Raw genomic sequence first — 23,324 nt, 5'->3', positions numbered from 1 at the left:
ACGTCCACAAGTTCCTTCACTGGGCTTGCATTGTGGAGACGGAGATGAGCAGATGCTATGAACAATTTCCTGAGTTTTGGCCGACAGGTTATGAGCATTTTGTAGGTACCTCTATTTCTGAAAGATAACTGAATCATGGAAATCTAAATTGAGGGACCAATGAATCCTAGTTCAAAATTTGGACATTGAATTTACTTTTCAGTTACCTCATTAATAACTCTATTATGACTCCTTCACCGCCAAAATGTCCACATTGATATTTAATCCTTTGGAACAATAGTGTTTTTTTGCGCTGTGCTTTAGCCTTTTATTTTTTACAGCGAAGATAATATAGTATAAAAATAAGATCGGTATGCTTTCACTTTATATTGGCAAAATTGGTTTGAAATAGATGAGAAAACAGATGATTTTCTTATTTTTCTCCTTTTGCAATTCATTATAATAAATCAAGCAAATCCTCCTGTGTATAGCGATACTGGATGTTTGCTTCAGGCTACTTTCACACAACTATATCAGTTTTGCGGTCCGCATATCGAGGATTCGCAAAATACGGATGTGGTTCGTGTGCATCCTGCAATTTTTGTGAGCCCCATTGCAAAAATACCTATTCTTGTCCATAAAATGGACAAGAGTACTAATGTTCTATAATTTGCGATACGGCCGCACGGGTGTGGACAGCAGACGATGATAGCCATGTGCTGTCTGTATTTTTTGCAACCCTATAGAAATGAATAGGTCCTCGTGTGATCCACAAAAAATGCGGATCGGGTCCTGACCAAAAATATGGTCAATGAAGCCTTAGGCAGATCTCACAGCTTAAGGCCTCTTCCACACAGACGTATTTTCTTTCTGTGTCCGTTCCGTCTTTTTTGCTGAACGTATACGGAACGGAACCATTTATTTCAATGGGTCCGCAAAAAAAAGCAGAAGGTACTCCGTGTGCATTCAGTTTCCATATATCCGTTCCGCTAATAGATAAAACTTGTCCTATTCTTGTCCAAATTACGGACAAGGATAGTACTGTTCTATTAGGGGCCAGCTGTTCCGTTCCGCAAAATACGGAATGCACGCGGACGTCATCAGTATTTTTTGCGGACCACAAAATACATACTGTCGTGTGCAAGAGACCTAATATAAAGACAGCATATTACACCCATACTACTAGTAATTAAAATGTCACAAAAATCAACATTTGTTTTCTATTTTAGGGTGAATCCAGCATTAGATGTTTTATAAAGCCTCAGGAGAGTCTAGAGAAGTCCCTTGAGATTAATCGGCAAAGAGGGAAAAAGAAATTGCAAAAGAGACCAAACTACAAAAATGTTGGTGAAGAAGAGGAGGAGGACAAGCACCCTGATGATGAAGACCCTTCAAAATCTGCAGACATTGGCGCAAAAGGAGCAAAAGCTATTGGTGAGACCTGAAGGTGAGAAGAACAGATTGTGCAGACTTCCATTATGATGGATGGAGATCCAGCAATGTGATTACTTTTATAGCTTTCTGATAAATTAACGTAAATTTTTGTTTTTATACTTTTGCTGAAACTATCATATCATGAAGATCATAGATTAACATAAAACCCCAGATTAGACATTGGATGCAGGAGTTAAATGCATGAGAGGAGCTTGCGTCTGTTATTAAACATATATACATACTCCCAGATCTACATATCCATATTTATACCCACCAGTGTAAACAGTAGGGAACAACCGATATTTTTTTTTTTTTTTTTTAGAGCTGATACCGATAATCTGTGAACTGTCAGGCCGATAGCCAATAATTTATACTGATATTCTGTGCATTTTCATTTCATATTTGAAAAAAAAAAAAAATCCTACACAAATCTGCTGAAAATGAACATGTTTATTGTTTAGCGTTTAGCTTTTTTTTTTGTGAATCTTTCTTTTTCACTTATACTTAATATTTTGGCGTTTGTGTTTTTTACATTTTTTATCTTTATTTTTTTTAACCTACTATTAGCCCCCTTAGGGGCTCCACTATTCACCCTAATGGAGCTCTATTAGTGTGAATAGGACTTCACACTTTCCTATGGCAGCCAGGGCTTCAGTAGCGTCCTGGCTGCCATGGTAACCAATCGAAGCCCCAGGCTTACACAGCTGGGGCTCCGATCAGAAGCTGCCACTGCACCACCAATGAGGGGAGAGGCGACCCTGTGGCCACTGCCACGAATGACTTATACTAGGGGGCCACCAATGTTTTTAATACTGGGGTTTGGTGGGGGGGGGGGGCTCACTGCGCCACCAATGTTTTTAATACTGGGGGTTGGAGGGGGGCACACTGTTACCTCGCCCCCCTCATTACCACCAATGAAGATACCTCACCCATTAATTCAAATACAGGCGGCGGGTGCTGGCTGCAGAATCATATAGCCGCCACCGACCTCTATGAGCTGTAGATGCGATCCACGGCAGTTAACCCCTCTGGTGCGGCAGGGGTTAACTGCCACGGATCGCAGCTACTTGTCATAGCGGTCAGGTGTGGCTATATGATTCTGCAGCCAGCTCCCGCCTCCTGTTGAATTTGAATGAATGAGTGCGTTAACCTAATTGGTGGTGGAGTGGCCACAGCCCTCCCCTCTCTCCTCTCATTGGTGGCAGCGGCACAGGGGGAGGGAGACACTGCTTCCTTCTCCCCTGTGCTGCTGAGGGAACACGGAGAGTGCTGAGAGCAGAGCGATCCATGTTCGCGATTCGTTATTGGCATATCTGCAAGGTTAGATGCCGATAACTTAGAAATCCTGAATATCGGCCGATAATATCGGTAAAACCGATAATTGGTCGATCCCTGGTAAACAGCATACACACACACAGTGACGCCCACATGTGTATACCGTATTTTACGGACTGTAAGACGCACCAAAATATAAGATGCACCTAGGAATTAGAAGAGGAAAATAAGATTTTTTTTTTTTCAGACCTTTGATGAGACCCCCATTCTTCATCAGACCTCAGATAAGACCCCCCAACCTTCCTCAGATCAGACCTTCCCAGCCTCCAACAGCTTCAGATCAGACCTCAGATCAGACACTCTACAGACTCTTTGCTTCCTGGTCTCCTTCCGGCCCACGCTGCACAGCATCAGGTTATAGTGCGCGCCTATGTTCACTGTGTATGCAGTCAGGACACAGTACATAAGCGGAGCCCGGAAGAAGACCAGGGAGGGTGAGTACAGCCAGTGCAGCGCTTCCCTCACCACTCCTGCATGCTAATGCTGCTGCATCCCGACTATAAGATGCACCACAGTTTTTTCCCCTAAATTTTGTGGGGAAAAAGTGTGTCTTATAGGCCAAACAATACAGCATATTAGAAAATCTTGCTAAATGAAAATAAGGTTCTACCCTATTTGTGATTCCTACAGTATTCTAAGTAGCTATGTATGTATTTCCCGAATTTTATTTTGAGCGGAGTATTACCATGTGTATTTTATGTTTAGTAGGTTTATGGGATATTGTATGTAACACTATAGCCACGCTGCCATTCTATTATGTCTTCACATGTCGAAACACTTCTGTACCAGAGCTGCCGTAACCTGTTTAATGGTGGTTCCCACCTCACATACCTTCGGGCAGCTTAGTGTACAGCGGCTAATGGTTTATCTTTCATATTAAAACTTTTTTTTTTTAGATCTTACTTAGGCTACATTCACACGTCAGCATTTTCCTATATCCCGATTTTCGGTCTGTTTTTTGCGGATCCGTTGTTCCTGAAAATGTTTCCGTATGTCATCCGTTTTTTGCGGATCCGCAAAAAACGGAAACATGTATAAAGTTCAATGATTAAATAAAGTTGTTTGGATTTCTTTAAAAAAAAATTGAAAAAAATAAATTAAAAAAAAATTAAAAAAAATTTGTTATGTGTTTCCAGGAACGGATTCCGCATAAAACGGATGACATACGGAATGACATCCGAATGTCTTCCGTTTTTTGCGGATCCATTGACTTTGTATTGTACCAGGATCCGAATTTTGCGGAAAAGAATAGGACATGTTTTATATTTAAACGGACATGCGGAACGGAACAACGGAAACGGACAGCACACATTGTGCTGTCCGATTTTTTCCAGGACCCATTGAAAATGAATGGGTCCAGATCTGGTCCTGAACGGAACAGATCAGGAAAGAAAAAACGGACGTGTGAATGGACCCTTAAAGAAACACTCCGGGATTTTTTTCTTTGTCTATGTAGTGCAGTATAGGCATTATTAAAGAATAATATAGAGGCTCTTGTGTATGGATTCAGGAAGACCATTGTGAAGCTACATCCCATAGAACTACACTGGATCGTCAGCACACACAGATGGGATAGACAGGCACGGTATGTAAGTTGTCATTAACTTACCTGGTGATGCTCCCATTGCAGTTCCAGTCAATCTATGGTGGTGCTGATGGCATCGTTCCTTTGCGAGCTGCTTTGCCTTTCATGGGGCAGAGGGGTTGGACTAATCGGGTGCACGGAATCCGGACCCATTCATTTGATTTCTGTGTACATGAGCGTTGGTTTTCATGCAACGCTGGCCCCATAGAAGTGAATGGGGCTGCGTGAAAATTGCAACCGCAAGCAAGTGCGGATGCGATGCGTTTTTCACGGATGGTTGCTAAGAGATGTTTGTAAACATTCAGTTTTTTTATCACGCATGTGCAAAACGCATTAAATAGCATTGCACCCACGCGATAAAAACTGAACAACTGAGCGCAATCGCAAACAAAACTTAATGGACTTGCTTGTGAAATCGCGCAGTTTTCACTGAATGCATCCGCAACGCATCAGGACCTAATCCAGACACGCTCGTCTGCAAGGGGCCTTAAACAGGCAGCTGCTGGCAACAGGTGCCTGTGATTGGTTTTCTAAGGCTCACTAGCGTGTTTTACTTTTGTTTGAATCTCTGGTGCTCTGACTTTCGGATTGTCCCAGACCTTGCTCGTGACTGCTTATTTCCTGACGTTATCTCCTGGCACTAATCCCATCTGGTATTTGACTCTATGTATCTTGTCTTGGATCTGACGTATATCTCTGGTTTAGATTCTGGCCAAATTTTGACTCTGCTTTTGGATTCTGATCCAGTCTTGGTTTTGCCTGTCTGTCATTACATTTAATATTTTCTCCATTTGTATTTTCCCTCATAGGGCCCAGCACCTAGTCAGGAAGGGACCTTTATCCAGTTGTGTGTCGTTTCTCTAGGACGGATCGTGCAATTGGGTAGGGACAGTGGTGTAGGCTTCACCATTGCCTATTGTGACATCAGGAGGTTTATATAACTGCAACTGATCACTGTGTTCACTCACAGACTATATATCTGGACTCCTGGTCCTTTCGATAGAGGAGACATTATTTCTTAAACATAATGCAGGGATATACAGAGGGAGGGGAGGGGCCTGAGAGCTGCCAGGAGGGATCTGATTGGTGATGATGTCATCCTGTGGTTCTCAGGAAGTCAGCCACACAGGAGAGACCAAGTTCCTGTTTACACAATAGAGCAAAGTGTCAGACTTGAGATCACATGACCAGATTCCCATAATGAAAAGGTTTTAAAATGTATGGATGTAACTGAGTTAGTGTAATGAATTACACTGAATGAAGACTGGTGGTTAGTTAATAATATGTGTGTAAAAAAAATATAAAATAAAAATGCTTCTTTAAATCATGTAACAGATAACTCTCTTGTGATTGCCAGATACTAAGTACACACCTGTGTTCTTGGCTCAAATATGAATCATTTTACCACACCCTTATTGTACCACACCATTTTGCCTCACACTAGTTTTGAGAAATCTCCCTCAGTACAGGGGTTAAAGGGGTTGTCCACCTTATCCCCTGGATAAGCCATCACTAGCTGATCAGCGGGGGTCTGACACTCCACACCCCTGCCGCTCCGCTGTCCGGCAATTGCTCTGGCGCCAGTTGCAGGCAGCTCTGTCTCCTTCGTAGTGGACTGAGCTCATCACTGCAGCACAGCTCCTGGCCATCACCTTATAAAAGGTGGACAGCCCCTTTAAAATACATTTCACAACTGCCCCTGACAGGCCACCTCCCTGTTACATCCATGTATTTAAAAGGGAACAAGGCAAAAAATAATTTCTCCTTCTGCAGGATGTTAATTAATTCACTCCTTTAATTGATGAAGATTGTACTTTCTTCCACCCAAGTGCCACCACGACAAAGACAAAGGTTTGGTCTATCGCAAGCTGTTGCTAAAAAGTAAAGGACCCTGACCTGTTCGCTAACCATTTCGTCCAAAATGTACACAAGTTTCAAGAAGAAAAGATCACCCCTTGCCAAAGCTTAGGGTGACCCATCTGACACCAAGGTTTTGCCTAGTCTGCTGCCCAAGGCTTACAAGTCTAGCTTTGGCTGCACTTCCACTTCAGGAGGGATGTGACATAAGGGCCCATGTTCTGTCAAATCCCTATATGGAAAATGTGAAAATGCCATGGAAATAAATAGGAGCCAGGCGTGCTAGGCACACATCTACCCCAGTTTCCCCTGCACCCAGCTTTTTGCCTTTTGAGAGAGTTGTCTGGGATCCACATATTTTTCATTATTGCCAGGAACCTGATAGAAAATCAAGAGATGAGTTTTAAAAAGAGAACATTTATATTTTGCCACTTACTAATAGGGTATATTAACTAAACCCTGAAGACACTACATCTACCATTGCATCTGCAGCTAATATTGCAGGACAAAAAGTGTAAAGTTATGGAAAATTCAATGCTGTTGGACAACACCTTCCCAGACCTGAATTTTAACCACCTAACTGTTTTGCCTGAGTCCAGGTCCAGCTGGACTCCTGAATGTTTTCTCCTGAATGGTAGCAGCTAGAAACATGCAACTGGTCTTGTTTGAAAGCTGAAATTCCAGGCTTGCATACAAAGTGACAGCTAATTAGTCCAAGCAACAGAGGAGAAATCACTGTTAGAAAACCTACTTTTACTTTCACTTTCAGCAGTATTCACAGCATCCCGATTTTCTATCAGTGATATCTTCCCCTGTACTGAACATATTGCTGTCATTCTGGTATTGTCTGAAAGCTTGGAATGTCAGCTTTCAAACAATACAAACTAGTCCCAAACAAGAGATATGAGCAGATAAAGCAGCCCCCCCCCCCCCCCCCACTTCAGTCTGGAGGAAAATGAGGGAGCAGCTGCTGAGCTGACAGGCTGCAGGAGGAGAGAAAAATAGTAAAAATATATTGAAAAGTGACGTTATGATTTTAGTGACCCAGATAATAAAATTTTGTTATTTTTACCACACAGTGAGCACCACAAAATAATGTAAAAATTGCAGTTTTTCTTTCCCCCCAAAAATAAATAATAAAAGTTATTTAATACACTATATATACCCAAAGATGGTTCCGAACAAAAGGACAACTAATCCCGCAAAATAAAAACAACATTTAGAAGAAAAAATTTAAGTTATGACTGCTGGAACACAAAGGAGGGAAATATTATTGGTCCTTAAGGCTAAAATTAATGATGTAACTAAGGGGTTAAAAATGCAATAATGTCCTTGTGCGCCAACAAGATTTACTGCAGACACACATTAAAAATCTACAATAAAAATTTTTGGGGGAGGGTTTTCCCCATTTTAAAGTATAACTGTCATATATATATTTTTTTGGGAGTATTGGATTGTGGTGATTAATATCACCTTGGTGACCCTATTTCAACTTTTCACTGTGTACTCAATTACCCCATAATTCCACATGTTTGTTCCCTGTATTGCCTGCTTTTACCTCTGCTTAAAATAGTGTTGCTAGGCATGTTCCGTCTATCTGTTCACAGACTGAGCACGCAGCATGCAGGCTCACATTACTGACAGCCAGGGACTGTAAGTAAATGATTAAAGCCAGGTCCTCCCCAGCAGCTGATAACAGTGCCTGGGCTGTGTGCACTTCTCCCTGTCCCTGCGCTTGGCAGACGCTCCCTCACTCAGCAGAGCTGGACAATGCAGAGTTGAATCAGCGCACACCAGGGAAGGGAGATCTGCCATCTGCTCAGTGTATAAATGAAAGCAACATGTGGTAAGAGGACCCCTCTGTGCTGCAGGAGATTAACCCTTTAGGGGGAGGGCTCTGGTTACTGACACTTTTGGGGGCTATTGTTACTGGCTAGTGCGGGCAGGCGGGATTAGCCTCAGGGTGAGGGCAGTGGCGGCCATCTTAACTGAATCATGAAATTGCAGTTTTATGCAGACTGGTTGCTAAGGGCTGAATCTTATTAAATATGGGGTAAGTCAGTCTAATGGGAACTGATTCTGGAATATCATGTTATTAGTAACTACATATATGAAAATTGAAATTAGGGTCTAAGTGTGACAGTTATCCTTTAACGTGACCGTTAAGAGGTTAAGCAAACTATTTTCTTCAATACATGCAGTTTAGAGCAGGTCAGTCATATAAAAACACACAGTCACGGGACTCATAGAGTAAGATTTATAATCGGTTACTCGTTTTAGCATAGACGGTGTACTTTGCAAATCGCTCATTTTTGGTGCTGTGAATAAACTATACATCTATCTTGGGAAACAACCTGATTGTTAAAGGGGAACTGCTCAAACTCATACACTGTGTTCCAAATTATTATGCAAGTAATATTTTTCTCAGATTTTACTAAATGGTCGATGTAAATGACAGTCAGTAAATTTTCAAGTCTTCAACTGTTAGAGTATAAATCAAATGTTATGGAACAAACCTCCCAATGATATTTTTTTCTCAATTTAAAAAACTCACCGTTTCAAAACATTTCATAGGTTATAAAGAACTGAAAATGGTAATTTGTTGAATTTGCTGCATTAAAGCGATTGTCCCATCACAGACAATGGGGGCATATCGCTAGGATATGGCCCCATTGTCTGATAGGTGCAGGTCCCACCTCTGGGGCCTGCACCTACACTGAGAATGGAGCGGGTAGAGCTGTGGCAGGAGGACTCCGGGGCCCGGTCACCACTTAGCGCTCTCCCCATACAAGTGAATGGGAGCGCACCGCACTTGCGCGGCCACCGCTCCCATTCATTTCTATGGGGCTGACGGAAATTCCCTGCTCCGTTTTTGGTGTTGGTGTGGGTCCCAGAGATGGGACCCACACCTAACGATATGCCCCCATTGTCAATGATGGGACAACCCCTTTTAAGAGGTCTTATTTACGGAAATCAAAAGCTATTTCCATCAAAAACATCCTAACAGTCCAACTTGCATGTTAACATAGGACCCTTCACAATTCTTACATCCATTGATTGTGTGAGTTTATAGAGTCTCTGCTGGAATTTCTTTGGAGGATGTCAGAATAGCCTCCCAGAGCTGTTGTTTTGATGTGACCTGCCTCCTACCCCCATAGATCTTTAGTTTTAGGATACTGCAAAGGTTCTCAATAGGGTTGAGGTAGAGGAGGATGGTGGCCATGAGTTTTTCTCCTTTTTTGCCCATAGCTGCCAATGATTGATGAGATGGTGGTTCAGAAACTCTAATTACTTTGCTGAGGTCATTTTCACACCTTTTCACCCCTAAAGGGGACTACCAGTGCTCTTCCCATAATTACAGGCCAAAACATGACTCCGCCATCTCTATGCTGACGTCGCAGCCTTGTTGGGACATTTGTATAGGAACGATCCGTCCCATTGAAATGAATGGGATGGCTTGGGTGTAATTACACCTGCTCTCCGCTGCAGAGGCGACGGCGAGCAGGTAAACATTGAAGAGGAGGCAGCGCTGGCATGACACATGTCTTTTCTTCAAACAGCTGATCGGCGGGGGTGCCGGGTATAGGTCATCAATAAATATAACTTTGGCAACCCCTTTAAGTAGTTTTCCTTTAATTAGGGTCAACTGGCAAACTAATTATTACAGGTGTTTGAGATTGTTTTCAGTGATCCAAACACACCAATACCATCCTTGAGTTTATTTAAAAAAACAAAAAATTACATCTTTATGACACCTAAATCCAATTTACATAATAATTGGGAATGCGGTGTAGTTCTACCTATTACCTATGCCAGTTCCATTCTGCAGGTTTTATCAGCAACCAGATGAATCTGCAAAGCTTAAAGGGGTTGTCCACCTTTGTTGTGCTTTTTTTTCTTTCAGATCCTACATCCCCCCTCCCATTCTCCCCCAGCATGGCTGGACCTGCAACCGCCACAGAGTAGCCGGACCCACGGAGGTGAGCATACCTACCTGATCCCCGTTGCTGGGTTCTGGCTCCATCGATCCCCTTTGTGCGCTGCTGATCCTGGTTGTACCCAATCACCGGCTGTGGTGGTCACATGTCACCAGTGTGTCACGAAACACATGGCAGTCACGTTACTGCCACAGCTGGTCATTGGCTGCAGTGGTCACGTCAACCAGGATGGGCGCAATGGAGCCGGAACCCAGCGGCGAGGATCAGGTAAGTATGCTCACCTCCGTGGGTCCGGCTACTCTGCGATGGTCTGAAAAAAAGCACGGTAAAGGTGCACAACCCTATAAATTGGTTTTTGAAAATCATGGCAGCCTTCTATACTTCAAAGGAGCTGAGCTGCAATACCAGCTATAACCCATGGTCAGGGCTGGTACTGTTTTTGAAAAAAACAGCTAAGTTTTTCAATCCTGTGCAACCCTTTTAAAGGGTAACTCTAGTTACTATTAACTTCTGTCATAGAAACATCTTATAGGATTGCTAGAATAAAGTAGCTGATATGCCCCTTTGGTTCTCATGCCAGCTTCATTTCAATGTCATAGGTCTGTCCTAGCGAGGGTGAAGAAGACTGGTTAGAGCCGGAGGGGCCCCTTCGTTCTAGTGATTGTTTTGGTTGTTTTTTTTTGTAAGGAAAGCTTCATGTTAAACACTGAATCAGTCAACATCTGCTTATTGACTGTCTCCATGTAGGGACTAAACATTTTTTCATACAAAATGGAAACTAGAGGAAAAGACAATTGGGATATTCCAGAAATGCAGGATCTAATACAATCTATGCAGCCAGTATTTCTGAAATGTAAGGCATCAATGTAAAGCATGTGTTTTTTTTTTTTTTTTCATGTTGATTTCCTTGTTTCAGTATATAATAATGTAAAACTTTGCGGCTATGGTACGGACAGTTAACGCTGCTGGTGCCAAATTGTGTCTTGCAGAAATAGAAATGGTGATCATGGAAAGATCAAAAGCGGCAGAAAAGCCCATGCTGCATGTTAAAGAGGAAAACACGACCGATGAGGAGAAGAGTGCCGCTGGGGCACAGGCCGCTCCGAGCAGGTGAGCATGCGGAAAACTCGTGCCAGCGTCGAACAGAGCTGTGTTTGATGTAGTAGTCTGTCTCCGCTGATGGACACACCGGCTCCATCACTCCCCCAACAGACAGATCCCTATACACTTTCACCTCTGCACAGCAGCCAGCAGAAATGTCTTCTTACCCTGCTTGTCAGGGATGGAGCAGAGCCTCTGCAGTATTGTCAGCTGCCAGAAGGGGAAGGAGACATATAGGGGCACATTTATCAGGACCGGTGTTTTAGATGCCGGTCTTAATAAAGGCCCTGTGCTGGTGGGCGTTCAGCCGAAGTTATGAAGAGGAGCAGGCCTCTCCATAACTTCGGCGCTTCCAGCACCAGTTCTAAATGTAGGACCACTTCTGAGCTGTCTTACATTTAGACCATTTTCTACATCTAAAACAGCCGTAGAAAATGGTCAATGAGACGACTGCCTGTTGGCCATTCCCGCCCAGAATTTTAGACATGGCGTAAACGAGGCAAAGTGGCAGTTAACCGCGCAACTAACCGTAACCTATATAGGCGTATTTCAGTATAGTAAATGACCCCCATAATGTCCAGAGACTGCCTGCATCACCAGGGATGGTACATTCAAAACATTGTCATAAACACTATACCAAGGTCTTTTGGTATGGAAGTGATTAATGGAATTACCCCTTTAAGATTTACATATTAATAGCACACATTATAAATAATTGTAATAGTGTTAACCATTGCCTGGGCTCTGCAGATTTTTTTTTTTTAAATTAAAGACCTTCCCTCAGCATGATCAACCCTATAAAACTAGCTATTCTGGCTAGTAGGGTTGACTCCGCTGATTAGGCCACATACACATGACCGTATTTTCAGGCCGCTTCTGATCCGCATTTTTTGCCAATCTCAAACAGACCCATTCATTTATGTGAGGCTGCAACCGTGCAGCCATATATCCATCCCCCAAAAATAATAGCGCATTTATTATTCTTGTCTGTTTTGTGGACAGGAGTAGGCATTTGTATGATAGGGCGGAACAGGAATGGGAGTTCTGTTCTGCAGATCCACAGTTGTCGGACCACAAAACCCATACAGTCTTGTGCACAGGGCCTTAAAATGATACCTGTCTTGTAAAAATTAGTTGTGGCATCCCTGAGAAAAAAAGACTTCTATTCTTCATGCAAATAAGGACTTCAGTGCACTTGGCGGAGGGGCCTCAGCACTTGGTGCACCTCAACTCCTCAATAACTAATCTTCTAATGTAGGGCAACATTTCCAGTGTATGCAATATGCAAAAATTAGACGACTTTCCCCCTCCTATAGATCCTGTACTTGATGTTAGCGGCAGCATACCAGCAAGAGCTGTAACCACTCTGAAGGGATGAGAAACGTGAGATGCACCTAAGACATTTACTAAGCAAAATGCCCCCCACCCCAAGATTTTTTATTTTTTTTTGTCCCGATTTAACTCGCCTTCACTCCATCTTGCTTCAAAGTCACAAAATGGGGGGGTTTGCAACTTTTGGGACTTGCTTGAGAAAAACATTTTGCATTTTTACACCACTCACTCCAGTGTTGAAATATGGGTGGGAAAGTGGGCGGTTAGCTATGTTATTGAGTTTCACTCAAAAAAATTCCAGTCTCACTCCAGAAGAAGGGTGGAGTAGGAAAACATCTGGACAGAAGTGTTAGGTTTAAGGATAGAACAATATTTATCAAACAACATGCAACATATAAATGGGGCATACAGTATGCCAGCATAGACTCAAGAAAAACTCACTTCATATATCCCCCTCATGATAAATCCCCTATGTGTATGTTTGCGCCTCACTAGACCGTTCTGAAATATGTGATGCATGTACTGTATCAGAGGCAGTACATTGGTTGGCTATGTTGTGACGCTCACAGCTTCTGATGACCCAGCATATGAGCCTGGGTTTCCCCGCTCATTATTATTATTTTTATTTTTATTTTTACAGTTTGTGAAGCCAGCGCCAAGAAATGATCATAAACTGAGGGCTTCATTCAATTTTGTGCAGCCCTAGCAATTATTGATACATTGGTGGAGGAGTAAGCCGGAACTCCACTAGATCTTGTTAAAATCAGAATTACCATTCGCCAACTTCAGTGTTTGCCCTTTAAAGGGGGCAATTTTTTTCAATTATTATTGCATTGTACTCACTTTGAGCTAAAAATAATTTTTTAATTTGGTCTTTATTGCAAATATGGAACCCTTTATTTTCTGTACAGAGCTGAGATGCTCTAGTAGCACCATGTGGATGTTCTCACTTTTCCGTCAGTTGGGGAGCTGATGGGCTCCTTATCTCTGCTCTCTAACATTATAAACTCTCATTAAAGCTCAGTTGTTATCTTACAGATAAGAATGTGTCTTAATCAAGTGTTTATGACCTCTTAGTAATTTAGAGATGAGGCTTATTAGATGACTGACACAAAATGAAAGGCACACAGCTCGAAAAACTGTTAACCCTTTGTGGCAAAATGGCTCAATATTTTTAATAAAGACCAACTAAAAAAATGATTTTTGGCCCAAAATGAGTAAAATGCAATCATAAAAAAAATTGCCTTCAAAGGTATACATGGCCTTTAAGAAGAAGCCACCAGTGATTTTTATACCATCACACAACTGTCTTACCATACGGCACAACAACATGCGCTGTATTTGTAATCCTTGTGAGCGTGCGATATACAGCATGCGCCATCATACTTTTATTTTATGACTTCTCTATGGTTTTATCCATTTTTCCATCCTCATTTGTCTCACATCCAAAATACTGTTAATGTGCATCTGCAAACCTTGTGTCTTCCATAGGCCCTTCTTGGACATGGTTTACAGTACACTGGAAGGCACAGATGATGACTACTATACTCTGTTTGTCTTATGTCTTCTTTATGCTATGTCCCGTAATAATGGTAAGTGAAGTTGATAAAAGCGATACAGTGTATTTCACTGTTTCACAGTCATGTTCATACGGTAAATCAGTCTGCAATCTGTAAAAGTCTTATAAGGGCAGCAGAACCATTCATTTAACGAAGCCCTCTAACCTCCTGACATGTCTATTTTAGCAGCTACTTGTGTTCATCGTGTAGCTAAAATTCTGGAGAATCTATTCTTATAACTCTGTATTGTGCCATTCCTTTATTATTCCTTCTAGAATTTATGAATCGGTTGCTAGCAGTTTGCAATGAAGATCCAGCTGCTTGTTACCAGTTGGGGTGTGTCCTTGCACAGTCTGACATTATTCAATCAGTGCTGCCAGTTTCAGACTGTGCAGGGGACCCCCCCAGCTAGTAACACCCTCATTGCAAACTGCTAGAAATTAATTCATAACTTGCAGGAGTAATAAAGGAATAACAGAACATAGAGTCATAAGAGATGTCCCAGAATTTGTTACTACATGGAGGACGCAGGAAGTTACTAAATTATACATGTCAGGAGAGGTGACCGGTAGTGTTGATCGAGCACCAAAGTAGAACACTTTGCTATGCTCGGGTTCTCTACAGAATCGTTGTGTGTGCATTCCGTTTTCCGTGATTTTCTGCGGACCCGTTGACTTTCAACTCGGAAAATGCACCATTTGTCATCCGCGTCCGTGATCCTTGTTTCCTGTCTGTCAAAAAATAGGACCTGTCCTATTTTTTGGACAGACAACGGTTCGCGGACCCATTCAAGTCAATGGCTCAGTGAAAAAACACGGAGGCACACAAGATTGTCATCCGCGTCCGTGATCCGTGTCCGTTTTTTTCCCTATCATTTTCAAGGCAAACTCGACTTAGATTTCTTTTCACTTTTCTGGTCTGGTGATCCTCCAAAAATCAAGGAAGACTAATGGTAGAAAAAACGGACACGGATCACGGAACAACGGAACCCCATTTTGCGGACCGTGAAAAAATACTGTCGTGTGCATGAGGCCTTAGTAGGGTGGACTACCCATAGTGATGCACTGGGGCTCACTAGAAGAGTAGATATAAAGGTAGCAAGATGAACGTTACCTAATTCATACTTGGAATACTTCAAGTATCCATGGCCGCTCTTGGGATAAATATACAGTAAATGCAGATGTCGCTAATTCTCCAGAAAAGAAAATAACACGGCTATAGGAAACAACTGAAGGTCAGTCTTTCATTAAGCCGCCTAGGGGACTAGGAACGGAAATGCTAAATCCATTCCGCCTCCTTTTGAAGTATTTTCCTATCCCAGTTCCCCCTTCTAAGCGGTGGAGGAATTGTTTCCAACACAGAGAAACACAGCACATTCGGGTCCCCCGAATGTAGATCATTGGCGTGGTCGGCAATTGAGGTATCTTTTTTGGTAAGAACTTCGTTAACGTGCTCACATACTCTCCTCCTAGACTCTCAGATTGTTTTGCCAATGTAATCCAGGGGGCAAGGACATTGGCAGATATATACCACCCCCCTGGTCTTAAAATTGGCAAAATTCCTAATGAAGTATACACAGTGAGTAACTGAGCACATAACAGTTTTGGCTGTAGAGATGAAGTTACACGCCTTACAGTCCTCCACATCTGAATACCCCCATAGGTTTCCTGGAGAGCCAGGTCTCCTTAGTGGGTGGGGCCAGATAATGACTGCGAACCAAACGGTCACGAAGACTTCTACCTTTATAGTAAGTAATACTGGGATATTTAGTGATGGCTTCTGTGAGGTCGGAGTCAGTTAATAAAATGAATGGCCCATTTTATCTCCAGGAAACCTATGGGGGTATTCAGATGTGGAGGATGTAAGGCGTCGGAGTGACAGGTTTGTTGGTTACTGATTAGGGGCAATCTAGGGTAATCCAGGGTAGGCACGGGGACGGAGGGTCACCACCTTTAGGTGATGCCTCCGTGTTGAGGGCCAATCAGGATCTCAATAGGGAAAGTAGTGTTCCCAAACGATTGTTTTCCTCGTGTAACCCATCCCCTGGTCCCTCTTTTTATCCTGAATAGGGTGGTTTGTGTATTGATTGACCAGCTTGGTCATTTTAAGGATATCCATAAAATTAAAGATTTTAGCATTCCAAGGTTTTTCTTCTATATGTTTTTCTATTTTGATGGCACTCAGTTATTCATTTAGTATCTGAATCAGTTTTTGTCTCACTTTTGATGTTAACCAGAACCCCTTTCCTAGTAATTTTGCCTTTCTTTTGGTTGATAGGAATAAATCCTGATAAATTGGAAAAAATCCAGTTGCCGTTGAAGCCAGCTAAAGACAGCCATTCCTACAACCATGTGTTAGTAGAGAGATTGATAAGAATAATGAGCCAGGCGGCACAGCCAGGTAAGGCGCAGGTCTTCCGTTTCTATAATGCCCATTGCTGTTTTTGCATTTCCTAGGCATCATAAAAACATTGCGGCAACTGATCTCACTTCAGCATTTGTAATGTTCTTCTCTACTGGCAGAATAGAGCTTTGAACCCATTATGTCCCAATGAATAGGGCACAAACACATCAGAATTATCTGAGCCCTGCACTGTCAAATGGTCAGTGACCCCTGAACCCCCTCTTAGGTTGTCAACAATTGGTGAGCAACGGAGAGTGGGTGTTTGGAGGGTGGAAGAGTGATAACATGATTGGTATTGCAGCCTGTAGGGATATTTCAGTTACAGCAAGTTATCTACGAAATATGTATAGGCTGTCATGACTCCACCAAGAGCAGCTAGGAGAAAGAAAGATTGGACCTGCAAGTCTATTGTGCAGATGTGTACCTATGGCACTGGCTGACCTGAGACTTGTGCTCTTGGCAGCTGAAGACATCCGTGTCGGTCCCATGTTCATATGTGCCCGCATTGCTGAGAAAAATAATGTTTTAATATATTCAAGTGAGCCTCTAGGAGCAACTGGGACGTTGCCCATACTCCTAGAGGCTTTGCTCTCTGCACTTCGATTGGCAGAGCCAGGCAGTGAAAATATCATAACGCCTGGCCCTGTCAAGCATAGTGCAGAGGGAGCATCAGTTGCAGAGAGAGCAGAGCCTCTAGGTGTAATCGCAACGCCCCCGTTTCTCTGAGAGCCTAATTTGCATATATTACAACATAATTTTTCTCAGCAATGCAGGCACATATGAACATGGGACTAAGACAGATGCCCTTTAACTGATTGTTTAACACTGTTGAAGCCGTCAAATTGAAAGTATATGATATGAATGAGGGCAAATCTAATGCCGATTGGTGTAACTTTGCAGATGGAAAAGTGCGTTTAGCCACACTGGAGCTTGCATGTACTCTCCTCAAGCAGCTAGTTCTGATCGATGGCGACTGTATTATAAAAGATGTCCACCTAGCCTGTTTGGAGGTAAGTGCTCGCTCAGTCCATACCGTTCTTGTGTGAAACTTTGCACGTGTTGCTGCAGATGTATTGTATGAGTTCTTAGATGTGATAGACATCCATGTCTGTCTGGTAGATCAAGGCTACTTTCACACCAGCGTTTTTGATGGATCCAGCAGGGATCAGAAAAGATGTTTTCGTCATAGTAATACAACCGTCTGCATCCGTTCTGAACGGATCCGGTTGTATTATCTCCGTCTCTAAAACCATTATAAGTCAATAGGGGACGGATCCGTTTTCTTTTATGTCTGAGAAAACGGATCTGCCACCATTGATTTACATTGTGAGTCTTGACGGATCCGTCTTGCTCGGCACCACATTTCGGACAGAAAAACGCTGCTTGCAGCGTTATTCTGTCCGCAATGGGGACGCAACCAAACCGAACGGAATGCATTCAGTTCAGTTTTGTCACCATTGACAATGAATAGGGACAAAACGGAAGCGTTTTCTCCGACATTTGAGATCCTATGATGAATCTCAATAGCAGAAAGGGAAAGCGCATATGTGAAAGTAGCCGAAGTCCGTTATAAATAACTGATTCTGAAATCTAGTCTGATATGTGTGACATACTATTCTAAGCTTTTAGAGACTTTCCCTTGTAGAAATAATATCCCATTTTTCATACCCAGGAGCAAAAATATAATTATTGCTCTCTTTTATATGTTTGTCTGTTTAGGGTGCGAGAGAAGAAAGCGTTCATCTCCTGCGACACTTCCATAAGGTAAAATACTACCAGGTAAAATTCCGCTCACTTTGAAATTTTAATGTAGGAAATTTAATGTTGGTGAAAGGTTGCCAAGGTCATAACATTTGACGGTCTAAAATCCTGTAAAGGCAGGATTGGCAGAAACTTGCCTGAGTTCCCCAGCAGTAGATACATGATATCCAGCGGGATCATAGCAACTGTTTTCTGGTACTTCAGCATTTAAAGGCTATGTACACCTTTGGGGGGATTTTTTTTTTTTTTTGCTGTGCATTATACTCATTATGAGCTAAAAAAAAAAATTTCCCGCACCCATGCAACTAGGACCTTCCATCCAGGACAGGAAACCTGAAGAGATAAAATGGTTCACACCCCCACCACACCTCAGTTCAGGTTTCCTGTCCTGTTCCCTCTTCTTTTTTTTTTTTTTTTTTTTTTTTTTTTTTTTTTAGGTTCTCACCTCGGGGAGGCTGGGGAAGGTCCGGGTCTACAACACCGTAACGGGACCTATCCCTGGCGGCGTAAGTCTCTTGGGTGGGCTGTCCCCTAAGTCTGTCCTGCTTCATGCCTCTTCCCAAGCCTCATTGGGGAGCCGCTGTGGCCGTGTTCAGGCGGCTCCCGGTCCATAGTAGTGCGGTGGCCGGCGTCCAACTTCCAAAATGGCGGAGCATGCTCCTGATTCGCTCCGCGCATGCGCGCCGGGGCGGCTTCTTCCAGCTCATTGAGGCTGTTTCCGGCAGCGCTGACCGGAAGGGGGAGGTCTCACCTGCCTCATGGATTAGGCGTTTTTTGGGCCTGGTGTTAAAAGGAGCCCAGGCGCGTAATAAGTCGACAGCAGGAGGGGATAGCGAGCCTTGCTGCGCACACAGTGCTATGCAGGATCTGGAGCCTCCCCGAAACATGTCGGAACCATTAAGGCCTTGGTACGATCTGAAGTTAAGTCTTCCTTTAAATCCTTCAGTCGGGGACGTTTGAAATCACCAGCGGGGAAAGCGCTATTTCCACCTGAAGATACTCAGCCCTTGTTAAAAGCCGTAAAAACCACAATGCAATTAAAGCACGTAAAACAGCCTTAGACTATCACTGACCAGGTTTTTGAGGGCCATAGAGTTTTCTCGGTTCATAAGAACATAGAAGCACTGATTAAGAAAGAATAGAAAAACCCTGACAATTTTTTTTATACCAAATTCTGTTAAGAGAAAATATCATTTGAAGAGTAAGTGGCGGGCGTATGGGACAGAGCTCCTTCTGTAGATGCCCCTGTAGCTAAAATAGCCAAAACATCGGCTCTTCCGTTTTTAGGATTTACGCTGTTTAGGAGATCCTTTAGATAAAAGAGCAGACTTTTATCTTAAACATACTTGGGAATGTGCCTCTACAAGTCTCAGGCCGGCGATTGCTGCCTCTTGGGTCTCCAGGTCATTAAGGCCATGGTTAGGTCAACTAGAATCTCATATTAGAGACAAAACTTCTAGAGAGGACTTACTATCCTCCTTCCCAACCTTCCTCAAGGTGGCAGATATCCTTGCAGACGCTTCTACTGATGTGGTTCTTTTTTCTGCCAGAGCAGCTGCCGTGTCAAATGCAGCAAGGCGTGCTATTTGGCTTAAATCATGGAAAAGGGGATCAAGGGTCCAAATCTAGACTTTGCTCTCTCCCATTTGAAGGTTCAAGATTTGGTTCCTCTCTTGATGACATCTTAGAGAGAGCCTCTGACAAAAAGGAGTTTCCGGTTCCCCAGAAAACTTATTTTTTCTTAAACCCCAAGCCAGTTTTAAAAGACAATGGGGTAGGCAAAGTAATAGAATTGAAAGAGAAACATTTCCTAAAAGATCGGGGGGGGGTTAAAACCCAGGAAAACAGACCAAAAGACAAACCGCAATGACGCCAAGTCAGGTGGGAGAAAGGCTGTCTCAGTTCTTCCTAGCCTGGAGGTCCGTTTCTCAGAACAAGTGGATCCTAAGTTTAATAAAAAATGGATTCCGGCTGGAGTTCATTTCTTGACCCAAAAATGTTTTTACTCCGTTCGTCCCAAAAATCCAGAAGAAAGGGAAGCTTTAGAATCGGACACTTTTTCTCTCTTAGACAAGGTTGTAGTTTTTCCAGTCCCTAAGACAGAGGGTCAAAGGGTTCTGTTCCCCTTTATTTTTGGTGAAGAAACCAAATGGAACAGTCCAGGTTATTTTAAATCTGAATAAACTGAACAAATCCCCGGTCTACAAGAAATTTCGAATGGAGATGATAAACATGATTGTGAACCTCCTCTTCCAGGATTTCTGGATGGCAAGCCTGCATCTGGAGGATGCATATTACTAGCGGAAGTTGCTACATCTTCAATACAGAGCCCTTCCCTTTCCGGTGTAGTGCAAGCTCCAAGAGTCTTCACCAAAGTGGTAGCGGAGTTAGCAGCTTTTTTAAGACGGTCAGGAATAACTCTGGTGCCCTATCTGGACGATTTTTTCATAGTCTCTCATTTAAAAGAAGGGCTAGAAAAAGCTATGAAATTCCTCTGCTCCACTTTAGAAAATCTAGGATGGATAATCAATTGGAAAAAATCTAATCTGATTCCTTCTCAAGTTTGCGTTTTTTGGGGGATTGAGTTGGACTCCTGTTTACAAAAAAGTTTTCTTCCCCCTCAAAGGAGAGAGTCGATTATGGAACAAATATGGTCAGTCTTCCTGTCCTTCCAGTGTACTTTCAGGGAAGCAATAGCGGTACTAGGGCAGATTACATCAGCAATTCCAGCAGTACCTTATGCACAGATCAACTCCAGAGATCTTCAAGCAGACATCCTAAGATTGTGGGATGGCTCCCCTTATTCCTTGGACCAAAAATTCCAACTTTCCTCAAAGGCAAGATGCTCCCTGTTGTGGTGGACGGTACCAGAACATCTATCAGCAGGAGTTCCATGGACATTTCCAGACCAGACCATAATTACCACAGACGCCAGCCCTTAGGGTTGGGGAGCCCACTCCGAGAACAGATACTAGCAAGGGAGGTGGGATCTGATTACGAGAAAAGCATCCTCCAATTTCAATGAGTTAAAAGCAGTAGAGATGGCGCTGATGGTGGCTCTTCCGGAAATAAAAAAAACAGGAAGATTGTGTTTTATTTGGACAATTCAACAGTGGTGGCCTACATAAACCGTCAAGGAGGAGTGAGAGTCCCTTCCCCCCTACATCTATGCCAGGAGATATCTTGCAGAAAGAAGAATGCTTTTACTTGCAGCGGTACATCTGAAGGGGAAGGAGAATGTTATAGTAGACTTCCTCAGTTGAGTTTCCATAAAACAGGGAGAATGGTGACTGAACAAAGAAATATTTTTGCAGATAGTCCAGAAGTACGATATTCCTACAGTGGACCTTTTCGCCTCAAGAGCCAACAGGAAGATAAAAAAAAAATTCTCCCTCAATCATTTGGACAGCCCATCAGCAGTGGACGGGTTAGCACAGGTCTGGAGCCAAGAATTAGGGTACGCCTTCCCTCCATTTTACCTTATCCCACAAGTATTGAAGAAAATAGAGAGAGGAAGCCTCGGTTATCCTGATAGCTCCAAAGTGACCCAAGAGGTCCTGGTACTCGAATCTTCTGAGGTTGGCAGTACAGCCTCCATGGTACCTACCTTTGAGAGAGCATCTTCTTTACCAGGGTCCGCTAGTTCATCCCAGCCCAGAAGTCCTTCATCTTTCAGCATGGATTTTAAAAAGGGAAGTCTGGTCGGGAAGGGGATTGTCGGAAAATGTGGTTTCCACCTTGCTAAAAAGTAGGAATATTTTTTTTCTACCTTCGAGGTCAGAACCAAGATCCCTTAAAATCTCCAGAAATACCACGGATACTAGATTTTTTTTTAAGCAGGGCTAGATAGAAATCTTAAGGCTACCACACTAAAGATTCAGATAGTGTCACGATCAGTGTGGGGGGAAAACTCCACACTGAACACAGGAGGTAAGGGGAACAGTAACTGGGCCTGGAAACTAGGGAAGGAACAGGTCTCCTCTTAAACAACCCTAATCCGGACCCTAACTACCTATCAATATGAATAGACCTTGAAGGTAGAAATATTTATAAGCTGTATACCTAGGCCCTTATATCCCTATAAGGCCCTGGCATGAGGTTAGGACCAGAGACAACCCATTCCTCCCCAGATGGACGAATGAAAGTCTCTGTCTCAGGCCCAGATACAAACAACAGGGAATATAACAAACACAATACAATAAGAAAATACAAGACTAGCTAAAGTAGAAAACTGGCAACTCCAGGCCCTATCTCAGAAGCCGTTTGAACCATAAGGCAAAATCTCTATCAATATGCTTTCTTTTAAAATGGCTTTCCTCATAGCAATACCCTCGGCTAGACTGGTATCTGAGATTCAAGCTTTTCCTGCCTTCCCTCCCTATGCCACGATTTTGGAGGATAAAGTAATCATTAGACCAATCCCATCTTTCCAGCTCAAGGTGGTCTCAGATTTTCACAAAAGTCAGGATGTGATACTACCCTCTTTTTGCCCAGATCCAGTCAATATGTTAGAAGAAAAATGTAATTGCCTAGATGTCAGTAGGTGTCTAGTGTTTTACCTAGATTACACGTGACCTTGGAGGATAGATGAAAATCTCCTTATCCAGTCTCAAGGAAAGTGTAGGGGCCGCAAAGTTTCCACTAGTGTTAATGCTAGATGGATAAAGAATGCTATTTCTCTTGCCTATTATTCCCAGGCTTAGGCCTCATGCACACGGACGTTTTTTTTCACGGTCCGCAAAACGGGGTTCCGTTGGTCCGTGATCCGTGATCCGTCTGTATGAAACTAAAACCTACGGCCACGGATCACGGACACGGATGCCAATCTTGTGTGCATCCGTGTTCTTTCACGGACCCATTGACTTGAATGGGCCCGTGAACCGTTGGCCGTGAAAAAAATAGGACAGGTCATATTTTTTTCACGGCCAGGAAACACGGCTCACGGATGCGGCTGCCAAACGGTGCATTTTCCGATTTTTCCACGGACCCATTGAAAGTCAATGGGTCCGTGAAAAAAAACGGCACAACGGCCACGGATGC

At 43.0% G+C, this 23,324-nt stretch overlaps 1 protein-coding gene across 1 annotated transcript in view; it reads left to right on the top strand.

Annotated features, from left to right (window-relative positions):
• CLEC16A (C-type lectin domain containing 16A) overlaps positions 1 to 23,324 on the top strand; it is a 280,950-nt gene that overhangs the window by 70,404 nt on the left and 187,222 nt on the right. The window contains exons 11-16 of the mRNA XM_044302863.1: positions 1,209 to 1,422; positions 11,115 to 11,238; positions 14,053 to 14,153; positions 16,398 to 16,520; positions 17,424 to 17,533; positions 18,243 to 18,287. Of these exons, the coding sequence (XP_044158798.1) occupies positions 1,209 to 1,422; positions 11,115 to 11,238; positions 14,053 to 14,153; positions 16,398 to 16,520; positions 17,424 to 17,533; positions 18,243 to 18,287 (717 nt within the window). The remainder of the gene's footprint in view (positions 1 to 1,208; positions 1,423 to 11,114; positions 11,239 to 14,052; positions 14,154 to 16,397; positions 16,521 to 17,423; positions 17,534 to 18,242; positions 18,288 to 23,324) is intronic.

The sequence above is a fragment of the Bufo gargarizans genome, chromosome 8, assembly GCF_014858855.1.
Source record: "Bufo gargarizans isolate SCDJY-AF-19 chromosome 8, ASM1485885v1, whole genome shotgun sequence".
NCBI classification, from domain to species: Eukaryota; Metazoa; Chordata; class Amphibia; order Anura; family Bufonidae; genus Bufo; species Bufo gargarizans.
The sequence above is the reverse complement of the archived record's forward strand: the minus strand, read 5'-3'. Positions and strand labels throughout refer to the sequence as shown.